The sequence below is a fragment of the Saimiri boliviensis genome, chromosome 5 (genome assembly GCF_048565385.1).
Source record: "Saimiri boliviensis isolate mSaiBol1 chromosome 5, mSaiBol1.pri, whole genome shotgun sequence".
NCBI lineage: Eukaryota > Metazoa > Chordata > Mammalia > Primates > Cebidae > Saimiri > Saimiri boliviensis.
The window spans coordinates 115769472-115794186 of record NC_133453.1 but is presented as its reverse complement, the minus strand read 5'-3'; the positions used below and the strand labels follow the sequence as shown (position 1 = coordinate 115794186).

Sequence of the window (24715 nt, the reverse complement as noted above, 5' to 3'; positions counted from 1 at the left end):
CACTGTCCTGGATCTCTCCCCATCCCTTCCCGCCCCATGAATGGCATCTTCCTCCTGGCTCAGCCCCGGAAGCTGGGATCCATCTTCATGTGTCTGTCTTTCCTTCATTCCCACACCCAATCCTTCAGCCAGGATTGTCAGCACCAGCGCCCAAGAAGAAGCAAATCCAGCCACTTATCAGCACCTCCAAGCTGAAGCGCTGGCCCAGCCGCCCTCATCTCTTACCTGGATTATTGCAACAGCACCTAACTCATCTCCCAGCTTCCACTCCTCCTGGCCAGAGGCCCCCTCCACCTGCAGCCAGAGTGATCTTCTCACCTGGCACATCAAATCACAGCAGCACCTGATAAAACCCTCTAAATCCTCATTGCAGTTAGAATGCAGCCTGGGTTCCTTTCCATACCCTTGTGCATACCAGTGTTTATTCTGTGTGTCTTACTTTCTGCTTGAACCCTTCTTTTATTTGGAGCAGCATGGTACCCAGTTAAATGCCTGTATCTCCCAGCCTCCTTTATAACTAGGGGTGGCCAACGAGAGGAAAGCAGGACTGTCGAGTGGGGCTTCTGGTATTGTCCTTCCAAGAGAGCTGGCTCAGCTGGGAGAACGCAAAACTTTTCCTCTTCCGTGCTTTCCTCCTTCCTACTGCTTAAAATAGAGAATGTGATGGATGGTGCTCCAGCAGCCCTCTTGTGATACAAAGTAACCTTGACGATGACAACTTCGCAAGAGAGACAGAAGGAGCAGGGCTGCCAGATGACCAGAGTCATCATACCAGGCTTGGAATTCCTAATTCTGAGCTTCTCTGATGTAAGAAATATCTTGTGTTAGCTACTGATTGAACCTAATCCTAAGAAGTAAAACTTGCAAAGCTCGATGTAATCTGGTCTCAACTCTCTAATTTCCTTAAACTGCTCTATTCTAGCTTTGCCATGTCTCACACATGCTGGCTTTTTTTCAGGGCTCCCTGAACATTCCAAGCTTAGTCCCATCTTGAAGTCCTGCTCACAGATCTCCGTGACTTCTTCCTTTGTATCTTTTGACCTCTTCAGAGAGGTCTTTCACGACTTATGTAGCCCCTAACCAGTCTGCTTCTCTTTAACTTCCTTTAAAAAAAATCTATAGCACTTTTCACTCTTTGGGATTATTTACTTTGTAAAACATGCTTATTGTCTGTTTCCCCCACTCAGATTGTAAGTTTCATGAGGACAGAGGCTTTGACTGTCTTGTTCAGTGCTTTATCTCCTAGGCTTTGCATATGATAGATGTTTAGTAAGTTAGTGGTTAAATGAATGTGTGAAATGAGATGATTTTTCAGAAGTTTCTGGAAAAAACTGGTTTTGGGTGTGGCCATCCATCACAGAATTCCTTCTGCAGTATTTGAACATAACCCAGCAAAAGCTTTTGGCTCACCCATGACTTGCTGAGCCTGCTGCAGCACCGGGATGTAAAGACAGCATAGCTCCCTGTCCTCTGGAAACTCTGAGTGAACAAGAGCATGTGTAGATAGAAGACTGAGGCACCAAAATACAGGAACACTGCGGCCAGCCTCAAGAGGCTTCGGGAGAGACTTAGAAGGCAGAGTCCTAGGGGCTTGTGATTGGTTGGATGAGGAGGGGAGGGAGAGGGGAGAATGGAGAGTGGCAGGTGCCTGGCATCAGGGCCACATATCCCCAGCATGTGTGACATTAGAGGGCATGACAGAGAATGCAGTGCATCTAGACAGTAAAGTATGTTTTTGTTTGTTTGTTTTTGTTTTGAGATGGAATCTCACTCTGTTGCCCAGGCTGGAGTGCAGTGGCATGATCTCAGCTCACTACAGCCTCCGCCTCCTGGGTTCAAGTGATTCTCCTGCCTCAGCCTCCTGAGTAGCTGGGATTATAGGTGCGCCACCATGCATGGCTAATTTGTGTATTTTTAGTAGAGGCAGTGTTCCTCCATGTTGGCCAGGCTAGTCTCAAACTGTTGACCTCAAATGATCCGCCTGCCTCGGCCTCCCAAAATGTTGGGATTACACACATGAGCCACCACACCCAGCCTAGACAGTATTGAAGTGCTGTGCTGGTTCTGTGCAGGCTACCAAAAAGGCACAGAGGACCACGTGGCAGGTTCTGTGGTTTTAACAGAGTCAGGGGCTGATTAGGAGAAGCTTTGGGGAGGCAGTGATGCTGGAGGCAAGTTTGGACGGAGTAGAGTGTCCTCCTCTCAGACAAGGCTCAGGTGAAGCAGCCGCAGGCTGAGCACATAGAAGAAGTGAAGATATGAAGGGGTGAGGTATGTAGCATGACCTGGTTTGTCTGAGACTGTCCTGGTTTTACCATAGAAAGTCCTATGGCCCAGGAAACCCCTTCATCTGAAGCAAGCAGGAAGATGAGTCATTTTAAAGATCCAGGGTGTGTTAGGGCCATCGGAGTAGCTTTCAGTGGCTGGAGGAGAGAGTCAGTGAGTGAGTTTCGGGGGATGAGGAAGGGGCTACTTCATGGAAAGCCGGAGCGGCAGGGGTTGGACAAAAAGCCTCCTAGGCAGCAAAGGAACTGGATCTTTTTCCTGAATAGTGGAGAATCACTGAAAAATACTGCAAGATAAGAGTGAGGCAGTAAAGAAATGAATAGCATCTCCATTGGAGAATGGTTCTTCCTACTGTAATACACATGGGGCTGCAGCTCAACAGCCTGCGTGTTTTATGAGGCAGGCTTGGCTGCCACCGCTTTTCTCCCAAAGCAGCACACCTGTACCCAGGGCAGACCGGGCGCAGGCACCTGCTTGAGCAAACGGCCCCCGCATTTGCCCGGCTCTGGCATCATCAGTCAGAAGCCAGTTGTCCACCAAGTCCCGGGGTTGGTGGTCGGGTGGTCGCCACTGGTTCTGGAGAGAGTCACTGGCTTTTTCTCTGATGGCCTTTCAGACCCACTGTTGCAGAACAGGGCGGCCTCGCTCTTCCCATCCCATCTTATCCTGCAGGGCATGCTTTCCTTGTTTCCGGGGAAAGTCATTCAGGAGGATCTGGGCAATATTATCTTTGTGTGGCTGTGGGGATGCAGGAAAAGCAAGCGTGTCTCAGCAAGCCGGCAGCTCTCCAGCCCGAGGGGTCCAGCAGTGGGGCCCAGCGACCCCGCCAGTGCCAAGGACCTGCTCTGCAGTCACACGTGCCTGAGGAAACGTGGCCCTGATGCCAGACACCTGCTGCTCCTCATTCTCCTTTCTCCCTTTCTTCCTCCTTCAACCAATCACAGGCCCCTAGGAGTCTGCCTTCTACATCTCTCCAGAAGCCTCCCGGGGCTGGCTGCTGTGTTCCTGTGTTTTGGTACCTTAGTTATGTATCTGCACGTACACTCACACACTAACGCCTACGTGCCCCGACATACACACCCAGTACACACCCCCAAACATGACATACAACATGCAAACACTAACATGTGCCATGACACACACACTAATACATCAATACACACATCCCAACACATACACACACCCCAACATTCATGCTCCCAGACACACTGCATATGTGCCTGAACACACACATACCCTAATACACACACACACACACACACACACACACACACACACACAATCTGTGAATATACATGTATCACATATTGTAAATACACACATACACTATTGAGTCCTCTGAATTCAGTTCCTGCATGGAGCTTCTGGGGCTCACCACCAACCCATGCACGCCCCTCATGGGTGGGGCTTCTGTTAAGGCCACATCTCCGCCTCTCTCGATGCTCTAGGCAATGTCCTCCCCCCAGGACTGGGCCTTGTCCCTGCACTTTGCCCATGGGCCAGCCAGCGCCCCTGGCCCCGACACTGTCTGCTTGGATCTCCTTCTGAGTATCAGCCATTCCTTGGCTCCCACTTCTGGGGGCTTTCCAGCTGAAGAGGCTTGCAGCTCTGGGCTCCCTGTGGACCTGAATCAGGAGGGCAGATCCCGCCTTTATGCATCCCCAGCGTCTTCCTTGTTCCGGTCGCTTTTTACATTCAGAGGCCACCTACCTGCTGCCCTCTCTTGCATACTGTCACCTGCAGCGCCCTCTCCTGCCTCCTTCATGGCCACCCCGCTGTGCCTGGCCTCCCTGGCCACCCCCTGGCTGCAGGACACCACCTGTCCCGGTTTCCTTCCACCTCCCTGACTGCCCCTTTCTGTTTCTTGTTTTTGTTTTTCTCCTGCTGACCTGCTCCCGCCTCAGCCCTATGCCTCTTGACTCAGTGACCATCAGGTCTGGCTGCACATCGTGGAAAACCCCAAACAGTGTCGGCTCAAGTGCCCAAGCTTTTCTTCTGTCCCATGAGAGCACAGCAGAGAAAGCAGCTCAGGGCTGGTGTGGAGGCACTGCGAAGTCACCACGACCCCAATCTGGCCTCCAGGAATCTGCTCTCTGGAAGGCCCTGGCCAGACCCTGCTCCCAACCCTGACTGGCTGGGCCCTACTTCCTCCAGGGTGGCTCCAGTTCCCAGCGCAGACCAGGCAGCTCTCCCCTAATCTCCTGTCGGCTCTGTCCTCTGCAAGCCCCATAGTGCCAGGGCCTGTCCCGCTTATCTGCTCCCGCTGTCCGGCCTTCTTCAGCAAGCCTGGTGCTTGCCGCCAAGGTGTCCACCCTCCCTACTAATTGACCTGAAGGCAGGACAGTGCCGTGACCCTGTCATTGCTGGTACAGTGTTCTGTTCCTACTAGGTCCTCTGCACACATGTGGAGTGAATACAAGAACCTTTCTGAGCAATAATTGGAGGCATCAGAAAGGGTTAAAGACCATCCTGAGGGCCCTGAACCCCTCATATGTTCTGTGGCTGGAGGCAGGGCGCAGTGGCTCACGCCTATAATCCCAGCACTTTGGAAGGCCAAGGCAGATGGATCACCTGAGATCAGGAGTTTGAGAGCGGCCTGACCAATACGAGGAAACCCTGTTTCTTTTAAAAATACAGCAGTTAGCTGGGCACGGTGGCAGGTGCCTGTTGTCCCAGCTATTCAGAAGGCTGAGGTGTGAGAATCACTTGAACCCAGAAGGTGGAGGTTGCAGTGAGCCAAGATGGTGCCACTGCACTCCATCCTGGGCAACAGAGCAAAACTCCATCTCAAAAAAAAAAAAAAAAAAAAAAGGAATATGTTCTATGGCTGGAGAAAAGAGTTAGTTATCACCAATGTGTCCAAGATCAGTGAGTGTGTCTGATAGTGTTTGTAGATTTAATTACGAAAAGATTCATGGTTAGCTGAGCTCAGGTAAGTGTGACTACATTGTGTAATAATGGATGTGACACCTCTTTTGACCAGTGTTACTTAATGTCGGTTGATGAGTGCTTCAGTATTTGTATGCCTGGCAGGTTCTTCTTTTTATTTCTAATTAAGTGCCCTGCTCTGTGCTGTTATTTCTGAATCAGTAGGAAGTTGTAGGGGTATGAGAAACATTAGATACCCTAAGGGAGGTGAAGGTCAAATGAAACAATGCTTTGTATTTCTTCATCCTAAAGATGCTATCTATTTATCTGGTCTATCTTTACATTTTTTTCTTCTTCTTTTGCTTAGAAAGGTGAACAGTGTCAAAGGGCACATCCTCCAATCCCTGGCTTGAGACCAGTTTGCGTGACAAGCCCTGTTGGCAGGTGGAGGCTTGAGGATGCTGCCTGGTGGCTTGAGCTCCGCTCACGGTCCTATCAGCATCATGAATACATGCGGCTTGACTCTGGGAATCTTGGACCAATGCAGACAGCAAGTTTATAACAGGTGTTTGCACTTCAATAGGCCAGAACTAAAACATCTGCCCTCTTCACAGTGGGGCCTCTTAATTAGATATAAATAAATCCATCAAGCAAAAAAATCAAATCCTTTCCTTTTCATTCATTTTGTTCCCTCTGGCATCTCAATCCATAATCTAATATATAGGAAAGGGAAGGCACTGTAGCGGTTGAATGACCTGGGTTAGGGAGATGGGTGAGAAATGCCTCCTTTCTCAGACCAGCACCTGACTCGTGGGCTGGGGGCCTGGGTGGGGAAGGAGGAGGAAAGACAGGGAGCATGGTATGAACCAGGAGCCTGCCCAGCGCCCAGCCCAAAAGGGAAAGGGCTGGACATTGAGAGGGCTTGTAATTAACAGAGCTTTACCAGCCAGTCAATAGGTCCGGGCTGCAGGGAGATGCAGCTGCTAATGGCTCGGGGTTTTTTCTCTTTCTGCAGCCACAGTGGTTCCCTCTGTGGAGTTCCCTTCAATGGGAGACCGTTTTACTGACTTCGAAAATTCAATTAGAGCCTTATGTCAGGGTGGGGAGAACTTACGCAAAGCCCAGCATTATGGTGGCTCTTTTTTTGAGTTGCTTTACTATGTGGCTTGCTAGGAAGTGAGTTCCATTAATACAGAGCATACGGGTGCAGCTGGAGGGAGTCTGGGCTGTGGGAGACAGAGGTCCTCAGCTTTCACATAGATGAAAGGATTGATGAATTTCTTGGTTCTGTTTAAAAAGCAAAAAAGATGTCTTGTCTGTAGACGGGCGTAATTTCTTTGGTTTCTGTGTCGTCCCTGTCACCCATCAGAACCTCAGAAATGCTGTCTTGGGTCAGATGTGCATTTTTCTTTGCTGGTGGCCCATTGGACAGTCAGGTCACTTCTCATCCTCCCAGGAATAGATGGAGAAAAAGTCAGATGGATGTTCAAGGACAGCTGAGGACTGAGGCATGCCGTTTAAGGAAGTTTGGTACTTGGACCCAAGTGTTCCCGGAGTGGACACAGTTGGGCTCGGAGACCCTAAACCAAAAAACCTTAGAAATGCTCTACTTTTTATTTGTTAGTAGCAAAATAGCCAGCTTGTTGGGTTCTCAGCCACACACAGGCACCCAGGAGCTATCTACAGGAGCTTCCGTGGCAGGAATAGGAGGAGGGAGCTCCTCAGCTCTTCTTGCTCAGCCCCTCCTCCTATGAGCTGCCCAGGCCTGTGTCCTGGTGGAAGGACTCCAGTCTTCCCCTTCCTTCCTTTTGGTTCTCATGCTGGCCCTCGTCGCCTCCCCGATGGTCTGGGTCTCCTAGGTGCTACAGCACTGCCACTGTCCTCCTAAAACACCCCTGCAAGGAGTCACGTGTTCTCCTGGCCTTACCGCCTCTTTCTGGGCTGACAAACCCAGGCTTAGCTACCCTGGACTTGACCTGTTTCCTCTCCTAGACCTACTCTCACTGCATTCATCATGGGACTTTCAGGTCCCCCTGGAGGCCACCTGGAAAATGCCTCCTCGTGCTTCATGGCTCAGTTCAAATCCTGCCTCCCCTGAGATAGCTCCGGTAGACTTAGGTGTCTTTCCCCCCTCAGCTTTCTCCCCGTGGTCTCTCTGGGAGAGGGAGGATCTCCCTGCTCATACACTAGTCTTCCCAGTAGACTTGGGGGTGGGGGTGTCAGGGTCTGACTTATGTATGCTTTGCTGTATCTCCAGCAGCTAGTTCAGTGCATTTACCGAATGAAAGGGAAGGTATTCCGTGCTAGGAATAGTTTGCGATTAGCAATTTGAAGTGGGCCACTAACCAACTGCTATATTTAGCATCTGTTTTTTTCTAGAAAATATCCCAACCTGGACAGCCATCCCCATGCCTGCTGTTGAAATATTTCCTGAATGTTCACAAATTTCCTGGACGTTCAAAACATACTGAATTCAATTCTCACAGAGCCTCCAGTATCCCCATGAACTGATCTGAAGGCCCTTCCTGGATGAACCAGAAGTGGGTCCTCTCAAGCTAGCTGCGTCGGGGATCCTCAGTCTTACTGAGAAAGAGGCCCAGAACACAACAGTTTGTATGGTTCTGGCTGACATATAATAGATTTCGGGGGTTTGGGAACTGAGGCTATCAGCTCAAAAGTCCCACAGGTGATGAGTCGCCCTATGAAATGGTTCTGTGTTAAAGCCTGGCTGAGAAATAGAATGAGGGCATGAGCAGGCGTAATGCGTCTGCGTCCACCTGCTTACACCTGTGGGGAGGAGACAGCAGCACATGTGGGAGCATGGAGTGGCCTGCCATCCGAGCTGCCCGGAATGCAGGGCCCGTGCTGGAGTTCCGGGCCTGCTGCTGACCTAGGGGGTCCTGGCCCAGCCAACTGGGCACCTCAGCTCTTCCGCCTGCCCCATGTGGTGCCCCTACTTCATTCAGTCCATAAGTACTCACCAGTGCAGGTGCTATTCTGGGCACTTGGGCAGTGGCAGACGAATAGCATAGGTCTTGGCACCCCCAAGCCCATGAACAGCCAGAGATGATAAGCAAGCCACTGCTGGGTTTATGGATGCAGATGGCCGCTAGGACCCTCCTGATGTAGGAGTCACCCATCTGCCCTGGTAAGAAATATAGGACTGTCTCATCAAAATACCCTTCCCACGCCCACTCTCTCATCAACGACTTGAGTCTGTGACCTCAAAAGCATGAGGTGGCCTTGGGGCATTCTGTGGGGCTGCATGTCAGTGTCTGAGGTCTTACAAAGGCCAGCTTGACCCCCACTCCTAGGAGGCACTCCTAGCTGGATTCTCCTTCACACCTGGCTCCAGGCTCAGGCTGTCCATCGTCAGTGTCCAGGGCTGCCAGCTGAGCAGGACACTGCATTGGGCCTGGCATACACCTCTGTGCAGAGATCGAGTTGCTCTGGAGAGATGTGACATATGCCGGTGAAGCTTGGCAACAGTGGCTTCAGTGACAGAAAAATAAATGCCAGGTCCCTGAGCCCAGCCCTGCCAAAGGCCTTCTTCCAGACAGAACCCTAGTTACTGCCCACTGGTGCAAAGGCCTTCTCTCTACTCCACACCTTACAGGAGCTGCAGGGCCAAGAACGGCATCTGGGTTCTCAATTCGTTTTGCAAATGAGCCCTAAGGCTCACTTTTATGGTTTGCCTTGTTGCTTTTGGACATTTTCATCATTCTCAAATTGACAGATAGATGGGTTATGCAAACAAACAAACAAACAAACAAACAAACAAACAAAAAGGCATGAGAGCAAGCGCTCTGTACTCTTCCGTCTTCCACAAGCCAGAAGCTGTAGTGTGGCCATGTTTCCTTCCCACCTTCTCCATTGGGCTGGAGTTCCTTGATGGCAGCAGGGAGCCAGCATCCTTCGTTGGGGTGGCCTGGTCTTGCAGCTGCTTGGAGGGTGTTGGCTACAGCACTGGTGTGCATTATTGTATTCAAAACTGACAGGCGCAGTCCCATGTTCAGTCTAGATGGAAGGCTGAGTTCACCAGTACAAGGAGAACCAAGCTCAACGCTAAATGAGGCTTTGAAGCAACAGGAACACATCCTTGCCCCTCAGGAGGGGATGGGGAGCCCCCACCCCCTAGAAACACAAGGTGATTTGGAAGAACTCAATTTACACCCTTGGCTCCCGTGGGCTGGGGGATCAGCAGAGGGCGGGATAATCCCAGCTTCTCGAGCAGATGGTTTCTGACTACTGCTTGACCCAGTTCCCTCCCAGCAGATGACTGGCAGCGGGACTGACAGCTCCTCCACCAGGGGAGCAAAGTGTGGACCCTCCTCCCAACCTCCTTTTCCCTCCTCCCGCTGCCATCAAGGACACAGTGGCTTCTGCTCCCCCTTGGTACCAGGTCAATGGGCAAGATGCTGCCCCTTTTTGAAGGCAGGGAGCCCTCACCCACATTCCCTCCCTTTCCACAGCCCTGTCCAGCCCAGGTGGGACTGGCTATGAGAAGGGCTGGCCAGGAACACTCCTGCAAGGCTTGTGTTGGGGAGTGGGGGCTGCTAACTCCTTCACTGGCTTTATAGCTTCTCTCATTCATTCATTCAATCATTACTTCAATAAGTTCTCTCTGATTATTGCTAGGTCTGGTGCCAGATAAGGCCCAGGAGGTCTGCTTCCCAAGCAAAGGGACAGACAAGGGAGGAGATAACAGTCAGGTAAAAAACTATCCAGGGCACAAACGGGTCAGGGAAGTGATGCCAAAGGAGGAGAGTCTGGGCTGGTTCTGAGAGCCTGAGAATGAGTTGGTCGAGGGGCTGGTGGCTGTGGTGATGGAGACAGCTGGGTGCGCAAATACAAGCAAAACCAGGAGGTCGCCAGCCTGGCTCAAGGCCATCAGGCAGGAGGTGCTTCCCAGGAGGCAGAGGCTCCGGGGCCACAGGCTCCCAGGCCTCCGATGGGAGAGCAGAGACTCTGGCCCTGGTGGAGGTTCTAAGGAGGCAGAAGAGCTGCCATCTCGGCGATCCTTCGCGATCCCTGCTTCTGACTTGGGTCGGCAAACACACCTGCCCTAGTTTTGCCCGCCAGCTTCGGGTCGGTTCCTCCGATTGGGAGGGAGGGGGCGCTCGGCCTCCAGACTTGCGGGCCGCCGCGGTCCTGCGGTCCCGGCAGAGCTTCACCTTGGCAGGGCTGGCCGGAGAGGCTGGCGGGGGAAGGCGGAGGCAGGAGGTCACGCTCCGCCTCCGACGTTCCCGATTTCCGAATATCCTAGGAAGGCCAGAATGACCTCCCATCGTGCTTCTGCCTTGAGTCTAGCCAGTTTCGAGGGAACGGGGCTCGGCGCCCTGTCCTGTGGGCATTGTCACGTGGCCTCGGACCCGGGTGGGGGCGTGAAGGATACAGGAGTGTACTGCCCTTGGGGCCCTGGACAGGTCTGAAAGGCAGGTTTCCACTGACAGCGTTCCTTGTCTGGTGGCTTGAGAACGGTGGTCTGAGAACTATCCTTTATCGGGTTCTGTGAAGAGCCTGGCCCAGTTGACTCGATGGGCCTCCCATCCAGCCCGTGTGATACAGGTGTTACTGTCCCTTCACAGAAGAGGAGGTAGGGACTAGGAAAGGTGAGGACTCTACCCAAGGTCACTCCTGCAAAGTTGGCAGTGGCTGAGCACGAGTGGAACCCGGGTTTGTGTGAGGCCAAAGTTTGTCAGCTGGCGAAAGTGGGGATGCCACAGTTGGCGAAAGTGGGGGTGAGGGTGGGGAACTGGAGACCCTGCCAGCCCCGAAAGCTCTGAAGCTCAGTGGCCTCCGGGCCGCGCGCCTGGAACCCCGCACAATCCGGGCGTCCTCCCGGCCCGGCAGCGGCTGCTGGCCAGGCCTCCAGTGGCTGCTGCCTCCCGGCTTTCCAGCCCGCGGGGCCCACGCCTCGGCCAATGCGACGGCGGCCGGTGGCACTGGGTAAAGGCGCTGTAGCCCAGGAGCGGCAGCCGCCGGCGGAGTCTGTCTCCAGCGTCCCAGGCCGCGCCGCACCCCGCTCGCCTCGCCAAGCTCGGCCGCGAGGGAGCGCCCCGGGAGGGCCGGGGCTGCCACGGCGGCGGGAGTCGCCTCTGCCGGTTGGGGAGGGCGGCGGCTGGGACAGAGGCAGGGCCTGTGCGGCCGCGGGGAGGGGGCGGCGGGCCGGGAGGAGCGCCTGGGTCCTGCGCCTGGAGCCCGTCGGTGCCGCCGGCCGCCCAGCTGGGCAAGGGTCCGGGGCGCCCACGTGGTGGGAAAGTTTCGAGGTAGCAAAAGTAGCCCGGCATTGAGGGGGGTGGGAAGGGAGGGGAGGGAAGGGAGGGGAGAGGGCCGGCTCGCCCCTCCTTCTCTCGAAGGCAGAAAGGAAAAAAGCGGTGGGAAGCGAGGGTGAGCGCGGGGGGCGGGCAGCCCCAACCTGAACAGATTCCGCCTCCCCCTCCTTCCCCCACCCCGGGAAGCCCGAGCGGGCAGGACGACACCCTCCCTCCCCCCCTTTTTCTGCCAACGTCTATCTCAACGCGCGCGCACATACGGAGATTGTGCGGCTTTTTTCCCCCTTGGGAGAAAAAACGGGGAGAGTAAAAGAAGAGAGGGCAAAGAGAAGAACTCGTCCTCAGCGAGCTCCGCACTCCGTGCCGCGGCCCGGCGCGGGGACGCCGCCGCTGCCGCCGCCCGCCAGCTCTCTCCCGGCCCTGCAGCGGGTGCCAGTGCGAGCGCGAGCGAGGGCACCGCACCCGGGGACGCTGTGAGACTTTTCGGCGCTCGAGCCCACCTCGCCGCCGCCGCGGCAGGCAGAAGAGACAGGGGCGAGAAGGGCCCTGCTTCCCGCTTGTCTCCCTCGCCCGGCGCCCCGCGCCCGGCCGGGCCGCGCAGGCAGGCGGAGGGAGGGAGGGAGGCGACGAGGAGGCGGGAGCAGCAGAGGCCCAGGCGAAGCGCGCTGCGGCCGCCCGCCCGTGGATGCGGCGCCCAGGGAGCCTGGAGACAACTTTGCCGTGTGACGCGCCGGGAGGACTGCAGGGCCCGCGGCCGAGGGCTCGGCGCCGCCTGTGAGCGGGCTCGCGCGGCCGGCGCTCCCGGGCACCGCGCTCGCTCCGCGCCGCTGCCCACCAGCCCGCGGCGAGGACGACCTGCCCGTCGCCGCCACTGGCGGCCCTTCTCGGCGCGAGGCAGTGAGGGCGAAGCGCTCAGGTGCGAGCGCGGGGCCCCGCCGCAGCGCCCGCCGCAGCGCCGCGCCAAGCCGCGCCCGGCTCCGCTCCGGGGGCTCCAGCGCCTTCGCTTCCGTCTCGGCCAAGTTGCGTGGACTCTTTCGCCCACCTTCCCTGGCCCGCGGCTGAACCGCCGCTCCTGCGGCTTTCGCTTCACCCGAACCGGGGCTGCGGGGCCCCCGACGCGGAGAGGATGGGGAGAAGGCTGCAGATGCGGAGGCGCCCCGAGACGCCCGCGCGGCAGTGACCCGCGACCCCCGCCGCGCCCCTCGGGCCCCAGTGGCCCTCGGCGCCCCTTCCCCGCCGCGCGGGAACCCCCGCGGCCCGGCCGGCCCCCTCCCCCAGTGAGCCGGCGGCGGCCCTCCCGGAGGGCGGGCGGGCGGAGGCCCGGGCGGGCGCGGGCGGGGGCGGGGCGGGGCGGCGCGCCTGGAGCCCGGAGCCCGGAGCCCGGCCCTGCGCTCGGCTCGGCTCGCCTCGCGGCGGGCGCCCTCGTCGCCAGCGGCGCACCATGGACGGGCTGCCCGGTCGGGCGCTGGGGGCCGCCTGCCTTCTGCTGCTGGCGGGCGGCTGGCTGGGGCCTGAGGCCTGGGGCTCACCCACGCCCCCGCCGTCGCCCGCCGCGCCGCCACCACCCCCGCCGCCCGCAGCCCCTGGCGGCTCGCAGGACACCTGTACGTCGTGTGGCGGCTTCCGGCGGCCTGAGGAGCTCGGCCGAGTGGACGGCGACTTCCTGGAGGCGGTGAAGCGGCATATCTTGAGCCGCCTGCAGATGCGGGGCCGGCCCAACATCACGCACGCCGTGCCCAAGGCCGCCATGGTCACGGCCCTGCGCAAGCTGCACGCGGGCAAGGTGCGCGAGGACGGCCGCGTGGAGATTCCGCACCTCGACGGCCACGCCAGCCCGGGCGCCGACGGCCAGGAGCGGGTTTCCGAAATCATCAGCTTCGCGGAGACAGGTGGGTTCGGCCCTCTGGCTCTCTGCTGCCGTCCCCGCTCGCTCCCGCTCTCCCTCTCCTTGCCAGCTCCGGCTGCTGCCGCCGCCGCCGCCGCAGCCCGCGCGCCCTGGGGGCAGCCCGGACTCCCGGCAGGGCTCCTTCGGTGGTGGCCCTGTGCGCTCCGCCCCGGTTGCAGTCATCTTACCCCAGGCCGCAGACCCCTGCCTGCTGCCTCAACCCCCGCCGCCCAGCGCCTTGCCCTCCACCCCTGCTCTCCGGAATCCGGCCCCAGCGCCTCTGGGCGCGCGTCCCCCTCCTGGCAGATGCGCGCGGCCCTGGCTCTGCGGGCACTTGCTTGGTGATTGCTTAATGTTTTTGTTTCCCACGATCGAAGTGTAGGCTTAGCAGTGTGGATGGAGATGTGTGTGCTTGTTGATATACGTGGGCCGGAGGAGAGAGAGAGAGAGAGAGAGAGTGTATCTGTGTGTGTGTGTGTGTGTGTGTGTGTGTGTGTGTGTATGTGTCTATGTGTGTGTGTGCCTGCGTGAGAGGCCCCTGGGGCCGCTTCCATCACCGGCGGCGTGGGCTTGCCAGGATTGCTGAAGCCTCGCTGGGGAGAGCTAGGCAACCTCTCTTCCGATTGTGTGGGCACCGGAATCGGGCGGAAGGCAGGCTTCTCAACAGGTCCATCATTTACACAGAGAAAGCCGCTGCTCGGGGACAGCCGGGTGCCTTTCGGCTAGCCTGGCAGCTGCAGCAGACCCCTCGCCCGAGAGGCACAGAGTCGTAGTTAACAAAGGGTTTGGCTCCTTTCTGGAATCCCCCCACCCACCCTCGGGCCCCAGATTGCAAATCCCTAACACTGTCTAAATATAAAAATCAGAGAGAGAAAAATCTTTCGGAACTTTAAAAGAAGGAGAAAAATGTGCCCGCGCCAAAATGCTGCAAGTGCTTTCGACTCCGCTGTCCTTTTCAGGACTTGAATGAGCCAGGCTGGCTTTTGTGCCTGGAGCTCGGCCCCATTTGTGCCGAGGGGACTGCGGAGAAGGTCGCAGAGGGGGAAGCCCCGGTGCAGTCAGGGCGGGGGCAAGCGGGGAGCCTGGGTGGGGGAGCAGTTGTGCCCCTGGCTGCAGATGCCCCCCCCCCTCCCCAGGCAGCAGGCAGCCTGGGGATGAAAAGGGATGAAAAGTTTTGCATGGCCGGGTGTGGAGAAAAGCAGAGACAATCGGGGCTGGTTTGTGCTTAGAAAGAAATGCATTGCCGTTTTAGCTGTCCACTAAAGTGAGTCAGGGAAAGCTCGCCATGCAATTAGAGGGCTCGGATTAAAAGGTGCTTTGGGGCCCAGAGTTAGAAATGTGATTCTGGAAGGTCGAGGAGGCCTTTTGGTCCCGGTGGCACAAAATGACAGCGGGGGCTGTTATATTTCTGGTCCGTTTCACGGAGCCAGCTCTTTGACTTATAAATAACAGATTCAGGTCACAGGCAGCTCGTCCAAGACCAGCTTTTAAGGCTGCAGTTTCCCCCATTTCAAAGTCAGATGTCAGTGTTATTAGAGGAGCCAGGCGAGGCCTGAGATGGGGGCTTGGGAGGGGCATGGTGGGAGGTTTGATAAAACCAGCCCTGGCCACAGAGTTTCGTTATTTGTTCTTCATGGAAAAAAAAGAAAAGAAAAGAAAAGAAAAGAAAAACGTAGATTGTCAGAGGGAAGGGTCATGGAAATGTAGGATGAGAGGGGAGGCATCTCTTGATTGGCACAGCTTCCTTCTTGTTAAGCTGAATTATTGAGAAAATTAACAAGCCAGCTCCCCTATTCCTTGGAGATTTTGAACGTGCCATTAACGGGGAGCCAGAGTCTTGTCAAAGGATTGGACCTCAAGTTTCAAGGCAGAATGTCCTGTCCCTTGGAACTACTCGGAAACAAGGGCCAGGCTCTGCAGCCTGCAAAGCACACGTCCCTGTGTCAGAAACCTGAGCAGAGTTGCTTGTTTGCAATGGAGGTTCCACTGGGGGTTGGATCAGATCGTACTTAGGTAAACACTGGAAAGAGGCGGTAGGTGGCTCAGCTTGATTTTGCAATGCGCTAAGTTAACCAAAAAAAAAAAAAAAAAAAAAAAGCCCTACTAAAACCACCCACCCCAAAATCCTCCCTGCGATCCTGGTTTTGTTTTTCAGATTTCACAGATACCCATAACAACTTGTTAAGATCTTGGCCCCCTGACAAGTTCTTCTGTTGTTCTTTGAGGCCTGACAGCCTGTCTCCAGGGAGCCCTGGCCTGGGAGAGGTGAGGCAGGATTTTATAGGCCTGGACCCTCCAGCCCCAACCTGGTCCGGGTTCCTCAATGGGAAACAATTTTCGCCGCCTCTCCCAGGTTACAGTCAGAGGCCCTGGACCCAAGAACGGCATTTCTGGTTAATAACGTTTTCCAGCTGTGTGGCGAGTTGCATTCCAGCATCCTGCAGCAGAGAGTGCGTTTCCCCCATTGCCTCGTGTTCTCCTTGAGTTAACTTGGCCCGCTCTTCCCCTTTTCCGCAGATGGCCTCGCCTCCTCGCGGGTCCGCCTGTACTTCTTCATCTCCAACGAAGGCAACCAGAACCTGTTTGTGGTCCAGGCCAGCCTGTGGCTTTACCTGAAACTCCTGCCCTATGTCCTGGAGAAGGGCAGCCGGCGGAAGGTGCGGGTCAAAGTGTACTTCCAGGAGCAGGGCCACGGTGACAGGTGGAACGTGGTGGAGAAGCGGGTGGACCTCAAGCGCAGCGGCTGGCACACCTTCCCACTCACGGAGGCCATCCAGGCCTTGTTTGAACGGGGCGAGCGGCGACTCAACCTGGACGTGCAGTGTGACAGCTGCCAGGAGCTGGCCGTGGTGCCGGTGTTCGTGGACCCAGGGGAAGAGTCGCACAGGCCCTTTGTGGTGGTGCAGGCTCGGCTGGGCGACAGCAGGCACCGCATTCGAAAACGAGGCCTGGAGTGCGATGGCCGGACCAACCTCTGTTGCAGGCAACAGTTCTTCATTGACTTCCGCCTCATCGGCTGGAACGACTGGATCATCGCACCCACCGGCTACTACGGGAACTACTGTGAGGGCAGCTGCCCAGCCTATCTGGCAGGGGTCCCCGGCTCTGCCTCCTCTTTCCACACGGCCGTGGTGAACCAGTACCGGATGCGGGGTCTGAACCCCGGCACGGTGAACTCCTGCTGCATCCCCACCAAGTTGAGCACCATGTCCATGCTGTACTTTGATGATGAGTACAACATCGTCAAGCGGGACGTGCCCAACATGATTGTGGAGGAGTGCGGCTGCGCCTGACGGTGCAAGGCGGGGGCACAGTGCTGGGGCGAGGAGGACAGTCCTGGGTGGGCTTCTTCCAGCCCCCGCGGGAACGGGGGTGCACGGTGGGCTGAGCACAGTCGTTCTGTTGGGCTGTGGAGAAGGTGCCGGGGTGCGGCCTGAGATATTTTTCTACGACTTCATAGAGCAAACAGTCAAAACCAGAGCGAGAACCCTCAACTGACATGAAATACTTTAAAATGCACACGTAGCCACGCACAGCCAGACGCATCCTGCCACCCACACAGCAGCCTCTAGGATACCAGCAAATGGATGCGGTGACAAATGGCAGCTTAGCTACAAATGCCTGTCAGTTGGAGAGAATGGGGTGAGCAGCCACCATTCCCACCAGCTGGCCCGGCCACTCTGAATTGCGCCTCCCGAGCACACATAAAAGCACAAAGACAGAGACACACACAGAGAGAGAGCGAGCCATGGAGAGGAAAAGCAGATGCAGGGGTGGGGAGCACGGCCAGGCAGAGGCTGTGTGTGCCCCGTGGCTTTCACCAGGCCTGCTCTGCCACCATGTCTCTGGCTCCATATCTGCTTCTTTCCCAGCCTGGGATCCTTCGTGCTTCAAGACCAGGGGAGCCTGTCCTTCCACGCCCTTGCCGAGGGAAAGAGACCCAGAGATTGGGGAGCAGGGGCAGTGACCGTTTGACTGTCGATTGGGCCTCTGACTTGACGTGTGTGTGTGTGTGTGTGTGTGTGTGTGTGTGTGTGTGTGTTTGGAGTGGGGAGGGAGAAAAGAGGGGGCTAAATTTGATGCTTTAACTGATCTCCAGCAATTGACAGGTCATCCGTGCCAGTTGTATAACTGAAAAAGGACTTTTCTACCAGGTATGACCTTTGAATTGAAAATCTGAATTGTTCTAAATGGAAAGAAAAAAAGTTGCAATCTGTGCCCTTCACTGGGGACATTCCTCTAGGACTGTTTTGGGGAGGGGTGGGAATGACCCCTAGGCAAGGGGATGAGACCACAGGAGGAGACGGTGGGGAGGAGGCATTCTTGAACTGCTGAGGCTGGAGGGTGCCCCCTCAGCAGAGGCCGAGGGAAGGGAGCAGCTTAGTTGGTCTTGGAGAGATGGGGAAGGCTTTGAGATGATTTGTAGAAGTTGCCCATGTGGGCCCCAGCCATCAGGGCCGGCCGTGGACGTGGCCCCTGCCCACCCGCCCGCCCGCATAGCACTGGCAGACCTGCCTGAAGGCACATGACACAGCACTTGCCGATCCACGCGTGTCCAGAAGTGGCCCTTGGCCGAGCACCGAACTCGCTCGCCCTCTAGATGTCCAAGTGCCACGTGAACTATGCAATTTAAAGGGTTGACCCACACTAGATGAAACTGGACTCGTACGACTCTTTTTATATTTTTTATACTTGAAATGAAAATCCTTTGCTTCTTTTTTAAGCGAATGATTGCTTTTAATGTTTGCACTGATTTAGTTGCATGATTAGTCAGAAACTGCCATTTGAAAAAAGAAGTTATTTTTATAGCAGCAAAAAAATGAATACAGTTAAATGTATTATACATAATTTTGGAACCAAAGAGGCCAACAGATCAGTTTTAATTTTATTAGACGGTGAGGCCATCTGATGTGAGGTGGACGTTCTGAACGGTCCCTTGAGTGGCCTGCCAACGTTTCAGGGTATGAATGGATTTTGTTTATTCGGTTCGATGTGTCTTTTCTATCCTTACACACCCAGAAGGTAGAGTAAAAATGACTATGATAGAATGCAGGTGTGTATCCTTAAATCCCCATCTTTATGTTTATTTAATAAAGCTCCCCTTAGGTTCTGTTTGATAATAATTTAAAACCAAACAATTTTCCCATAGACTTGCTGTTAAAGTATTTTACGTTTGTGTACAGTTTAAGAAAATAAAAGATTGAGTGCCACGGGCCTCCTGCCTTTCGTGATGTCTGGGTCAGGGAGGCCTGGGTTGGAGGTGGGCACTGGGAGGAAGGCCAGCCCAGGTGTCTTTGGAGGCCAGCAGCCTCCTTGGCCTGCTCCTGGCATCTCTGCTTCCTTGCCGTGAGATGGATGTCAGGCAGAGATTCCAGGAAAAATGGCAGAAGATCAAAATGAAGGATGATTAGCAAATTCATGAATTACACATTTGTTTACCCTTCTAGTCCCAAGACTGATTATGTTTCACCACGGCCACATTCATTACCATTTGAAAGTGCTGGGTAAGCCCCCAGCCCCAGATGGAAATGTAAAACCCTGAAGGCTGAAGTCCAGCTGACCTCCGCTCACCTCTATTTAGAGGTGACTCGGACCCAGAAGAGTATCTTGGGATAGAAGGGTAAACAGAGTCAGGCTGCAAGTGTGGGAATGAGGTCTTCCTGAGGGGGTTTAGTGGTGGAGAGTGGTGGTAGGGGCGGTGTGGTAACAATGGCCGCCGCACAGGTATGACTGAGATACCTGCAGAGTCCTCCTGTTACCATGCAGCATCGTGCCTTTGTGGAAAGTGGCTTTGTCTGCATTTCCCAGAATTGGGAAAGTCTGAGGCTTAAGAGAGTTCAGAGCCTGCCTGAGGTCACAGCCAGGACAGGGACCCTGCACATTTGAGCCCACCTGTTTCCCTGGAGGACTGCAGCCGTGTGCCCTTGACTTCCTTTGAGGCCCTGCGGGGCCACTGGGGCTCTACCTTGGTGTTTGGGTAGCATGAGGTCTTCCCAGAGAATCTCAGGACATTCCAGCATGTGGGACTTTAAGGGATCATCTAACCTCATCAAGGTAGTGGGAAACTGAGGGAGACCCAGACGGCTAGAGCGGCACAGCTCAATCAGCACAGCCAGCTAACTGGTGGCAGGAGGCAGCCTCTAGCCTCTGTCTTTTTCCATTCTTTGCCCAACCAAGGGAGCTACTGCCTTGCCAGGCTTTCAGCCTGAGGGCAGGATTGGTCACCTGGGAAGCGGTGAAACAGTATTACTGTAATTCACAGGGGGAAGAAGAAAGTGTCATAAAGACAGGTCTGGTCTCTGCGTTTCAGGCAGTAAATCACGGTCTCTCTGTTCTCTGCTCTGCTGGGGCTGGATGTAGCTGCTGGTGGCACCAGGCCCTCCGCCCAGCCCTGCCTCCCTGCTGCCCTGGGACTTTTCTCAGGTGGCGGCCAGGAGGTGCAATGTGACTCGCTGAGGTGCTTCTGCTATTTGGACATTGAGCACCTACCCAGGCCCTTCCGGGCTGAGCATAGCAGGATGGCCCCATGAGTCTTGGAAGTAGCCCCGTGAGTCTTGGAAGTAGCCCCAGAAAGAGCCTGGGAACCCTAAGGGCACAGGCCTTGGCGCTTGCTGACCTGGTCCCTGAGTGACTCTGCTGCCCAATGCTGGCACTGTTCCTGTGGGGTCTGGCGCAGGGCCACTGGTGGGCAGCAGTTCCTGTTTCTGAGCTAGGCAGTGAGGACAGGCACTGGCGCCCTGTCTCCGCTGGGCGTCCCCACACCAGCAGGGCCTCCTGTGCTGCTGTGGTCACTGTTCTCCTTGCTCTGTTCCCCTACTCGATGCTCCAGCCTCTTCCGTCTGCTCTTATTTCCCCAGTGGTCCGGTCTGAGGACCCTGCCTTTCTCTGAAAATGTCTCCGGAACCCAGCTCTGCCCCCAGGTCCACTGCCTCTGGCTGGACTCTCTGCTGCTGGACTTCAAGGTCCCCAGCCCTCCTTCTCTTCAGCCCTCCCCGCCTCTTCTGGCTTCCAGGCTGCTGGCTTCTCATACTCATCCCCAGCCCAACCTGGGACCAGTGGGACAGGAGGTGACTGCCTGAGCTGGAAGGCTACTGTCCCCACGCACCTCAAATGTCTCCCCCACCCATCCACCACCATACCTGGGGTCCTATCATGGGGGGGTCACCCTGACCTTCAAATATGCTCCAAGTCCTTAGTGACTCAGTGGAGCCTGTGGCCTGGGCTCGGCACTGGGGTAAGGACAGCAACCCACACCTGCCTGCCCTCTTCTCCCCCCATTTCCCAGACAGGCAGCCGAAGGGCTCAGTTCTCAGAGGCTCCAAGCATGTGCTTGGTCTGTGTTTTGTCTCCCAGCTCTCCCAGGGTCTGGCTTAGAGTGGGGCATACAGAGTGCCCAGGGGTGGGGCCCAGGGGCGGGGCCAGCATTTAGGAGGGGCTACCAGGTGTCCAAGCTTTATACCTGTGACCTGGTGGGATACCATTGTCTCGGGCCCTACCACAGCTCCAGGCCACAGTGTCCCAGCAGCTTCTCGCACTGTGGCTGGGCTCCTGACTCACCTGGGGCTCAGGCTGGCCCAGCACCACGCCTACCCAGCACCACGCCTGCCCAGCACCATGCCTACCCAGCACCATGCCAGCCCAGCATCACACCTGCCCAGCACCACGCCTGCCCAGCATCATGCCTACCCAGCACCACGCCTGCCCAGCACCACGCCTACCCAGCACCACGCCTGCCCAGCACCACGCCTACCCAGCACCACGCCTGCCCAGCACCATGCCTGCCCAGCACCACGCCTACCCAGCACCATGCCAGCCCAGCATCACACCTGCCCAGTACCATGCCTGCCCAGCACTTCTGCCCAGCACCATGCCTGCCCAGCACCACCACGCCTACCCAGCACCACGCCTACCCAGCACCACGCCTGCCCAGCACCACGCCTGCCCAGCACCGTGCCTGCCCAGCACCATGCCTGCCCAGCACCATGCCTGCCCAGGGCCTCTGTGAGGCTGGTGGGAACTAGTGCTGCAGCTGCCTCGGGGACTTGTAGGCCATCCTACCTTGGAGAATCCTGCAGCTACCTAGAGCTCCCTTGAGGACTAAGAGCCAGGATAGGAATGGGGATGGGAGGTCACAGGTGGCCACCAAGCCATGGAAACTGCTGGTGGTTAAGAAAGTGTGGTTTTTCAGGCAAAAAGTAGAAACCAAACACCCGTCTGTGGGCAGAGGCCCTGGGAGTGCCTCCAGCCCTGTCGCTAGGCTTTCAATGGGATGTTTTGAACAATTCACAAATTACAGGGTGGGCTTTGAAAGACCTGCTGATTGTGATTGGCTGTAGATGAGGCGTGGGGTGTGAGCATGGTGGCTGTGGGGGCTCTGTGTCGTGTGGGTACTGTGGGCAGGCAGTCACTGGTGTGCGAGGCTATGCATGTGCTGCTCATGGGTGTGGCCAGGGTGTCGTGGGTGGGTTAGAGTGGGTGGTGAACTGTTTTGTGATTGTAGGTGTTACTGTGTGTGCTGAGCCGCGTGGGGCTTGAGACGGTGATTGTGGGCGTGTGCGGTTGGCTGTGAGTTTGTAGTATATGGTTGGCTGGCCTTGAGGTTGTGAGGCTGTGTGGGTGAGTGTGTGAGACTGTGTGTGGGGTTGGAGACTGTGATTGTAGGGGTGTGGTTGGCTGCGTGCATGTCTTGTCATTTTTGTATTCCTCCTTGGTGAGAGGTGATGCACCTAGCCAGTTACACACATTGTGGTTGGGGTAGTTAGAATCCGTGATCGCCCTCATTCCCGGAACTATTTCTGTGGTCTGTGGAGTTGTCCTCGGCACGGTTTCACAGCCCCTGCTGCTCTGCTCTGGCTACACAGTGTGCTAGGGGTAACCTCAAAGCCAGACCACTTTAAAGGGAGAAAGGTACCATCTGGTCAGTCATTCAGTCACCTCCCCACCTGGAGGTGGGGAGCAGTTATCATTATCCCTATTGCATAGATGAGAAAACAAAGGCCGAGAGCAAGGCAGCTGTTCACTGAAGGTTGCACAGCTCTAGGACCTTGCCCCATGCAGCTGCTTCCAGAGCCACTCACAGCCACTGGGCTGCCCAGGAAGAGCTGTGGCGGGAGGGGCAGCTGTTCTGGGGCCTGCCTGGAGGAGAGGGGAGGCTGGGGTCCAGGGTGTTCTCAGCATTCTTTTGGGAGGGCCCTGCTCCCCAACTCCTGCCCTGGCTCTGGCCTGAGGCGTCAGTGGCAACTGTGCACTGAGCTGTTCTTTTCTGTGGCTGTGGGGAAAGCAAACACCCAGCCATCCACATACCATCTCTGGTGAGTGAGGTGGCTGCTGCACGAGGGGCTCGGGGGCGGTGCTAAACAATTGTCACTGGGAGGATGGGCATGGGTTGGCCTACCTGGCTTTGCAATCGCAGCCTGGCCCGGCCTCTCAGAGTCCTCGTCTGTAAAATACAGCAATGACAGTGCCTACCTTAAGGGGTTGTGAGCATTCACCTGCTTAGAAGGGCCACGCGCTTGAGTTGTTTTGCTGTTTTCCGGCACATTCTCCGTGTCAGGCATCGTTCTGGGTGCCCAGCCAGAGCCCTGCCTTTCCTCCGAGAGGCCCTCTTTCGTTCTCAGCTATTCATTCAATGAATATTCACAGAAGTGTGACAGTGAAGATGTTGACTAACATTTATCATTTACTGTGGTCAGATACAGAGCTGTGCAACAGCTTTGTAGTTAATCTTTATAACCTCCCTCTTGGGCTGGTGAGACGTGCCCATTTTACTGATGAGGAAGTTGAGGTTCAGGGAGGTTGAGTATCTTGCTTGAGGCCTCATAGCTATTTGAAGGGGAAGATCCAGGCCTGTGGCTGTCCAGACACTGCTTTCTCTCCCTTCAGTGTTTCCAAGAGACCTGAGGGTCCCTGAGCCCTGAGGGACTGGGGGTAGGAGAGACAGCTGTCAGAGCAGAGGGGGACTGGGGGCGGCTGGGGATGCCCTGGGGAGGCCTTTCAGAGCCCTGAAGCTGCCGCTCTCCTCCTACGCCATCCTCATAGGGGGCCCTGATGGTCTCGCTACCTTCAGAATCAGGTGTGCACACCTGCAGGTCCCACCCAGTGAGAACGGCCACTGTGAGCAGGAATAGGGACTGTCTGGGGTCATGGCAGACCTGCAGAGAATCTGATGAGGGTGAGGACCCTCTGAGTGTCTGAGAAAATGCACACTCACCACATTTTCAAGTGGGATTTCAGGCAAGGGTTTTTGGACTACTTGGGCTATATAACTTGTGTGGGGAGGGGCGGGGGAGTGGGGCAGAAAGACACTGTAGAATGAAACAACTACCCCCTCCCAGGCAGGAGCTTCTCCGGCCCTTCTCTCCTCTGGGGGAGGAGCTGGCGGGATGGGGACCGAGGTCTTTGCTGGGGATCCAAAGGCAGACAGGCAGCTTTGGGCAGCTGGACTTGCCAGGCTGCCCGCACCCCCCCTCCTGTGCAAGGCAGGCTCTTGTTCCGCTGTCTTGTCTTCTCTGGACGCCTCACCTCCCTCTTTTCCTTCTGCCTTCCACCCCACCTCTGCTCCTGGCGCCTGCTCTGCCCAGACCCAGGGACCAGGCGAGGGATGGGGTGGGGTGGGTTTCCGGGCGCCAGTTCCAGCCCTTGCCTGGAATGAGGGGGGCTGGGTTTGCCATACTCATCCCCCTCCCTACCTCTTCCAGTTCGGTCTGTAGGTGGAACACAAGTCAGGCTCCAGGGTCCAGAGGCTGGGGTCAAGCAGGGGAGGGAGACTCTTCCTCACTGACCTGGGCACCTGCATATGTGTGTGTGTGTGTGTGTGTGTGTTGTATGCGCGTGTGTGTGTGTTGGGGTGTGTGTGTTGGTGTGTGGGGTGTGTGTTGGTGTGTGCGGTGTGTGTGGTGAGGTGTCTGTGTGTGTTGGTGGGTGTTTGTGGATCTGGAGGATTCCCCCAGGCAGCTCTGGGTCTCATAGAAACAGCGCTGGCTCTTCTTGAGCTCAAACCCCAGTTTCAAGGTCACTGGCAAAGTCACATACCCAGGGCGAAGCACCCCAGCCCCTCAGCAGAGCTTTGTGAGCTTGTCCAACCTTCGAGGGGCATTCTGGGTGTCTTCTCACTCCTCACGGGAGCCCTGGGAGGGAGGTAAGTTAGAACTATTATCCACATGTGCATGGGAAGCTCCTGGCAGGGCCACAGAGCTTGGCCCTGCTCTGCGACAGCAACTAACTTCCCCGCCTGAGAGGGGCCCTGCTTGGCCTTGTTCTTCTACGGAGGGGTTCCAGTGACCCTCTCAGCACAAACAGACCAAACCCCAGCCCTCAACCGAGCTGAGCAGAAGCTGTAGTAACCAGTTCCTTTGGGAACCTCACTCCTTCACTTGATTACTCCTGGGAGGGGTAATGCCTC

At 56.3% G+C, this 24715-nt stretch overlaps 1 protein-coding gene across 1 annotated transcript; it reads left to right on the top strand.

Moving 5' to 3' along the window:
- Positions 1 to 12819: 12819 nt before the first annotated feature.
- On the top strand, positions 12820 to 18524 carry INHBB (inhibin subunit beta B). Its single transcript, XM_010342233.3, has 2 exons — positions 12820 to 13318; positions 15832 to 18524. Exons 1-2 carry the CDS (start codon positions 12871 to 12873, stop codon positions 16605 to 16607), a joined length of 1224 nt encoding a protein of 407 aa, XP_010340535.2. The 5' UTR covers positions 12820 to 12870; the 3' UTR covers positions 16608 to 18524.
- The last annotated feature ends 6191 nt before the right edge of the window (positions 18525 to 24715 follow it).

Bases quoted from the DNA above. Each gene is read 5' to 3' on its own strand.
- INHBB (XM_010342233.3), top strand. From the start codon at position 12,871: ATGGACGGGCTGCCCGGTCGGGCGCTGGGGGCCGCCTGCCTTCTGCTG. The intron at 13,319-15,831 runs GTGGGTTCGGCC...CCTTTTCCGCAG, and splicing joins CATCAGCTTCGCGGAGACAG to ATGGCCTCGCCTCCTCGCGG.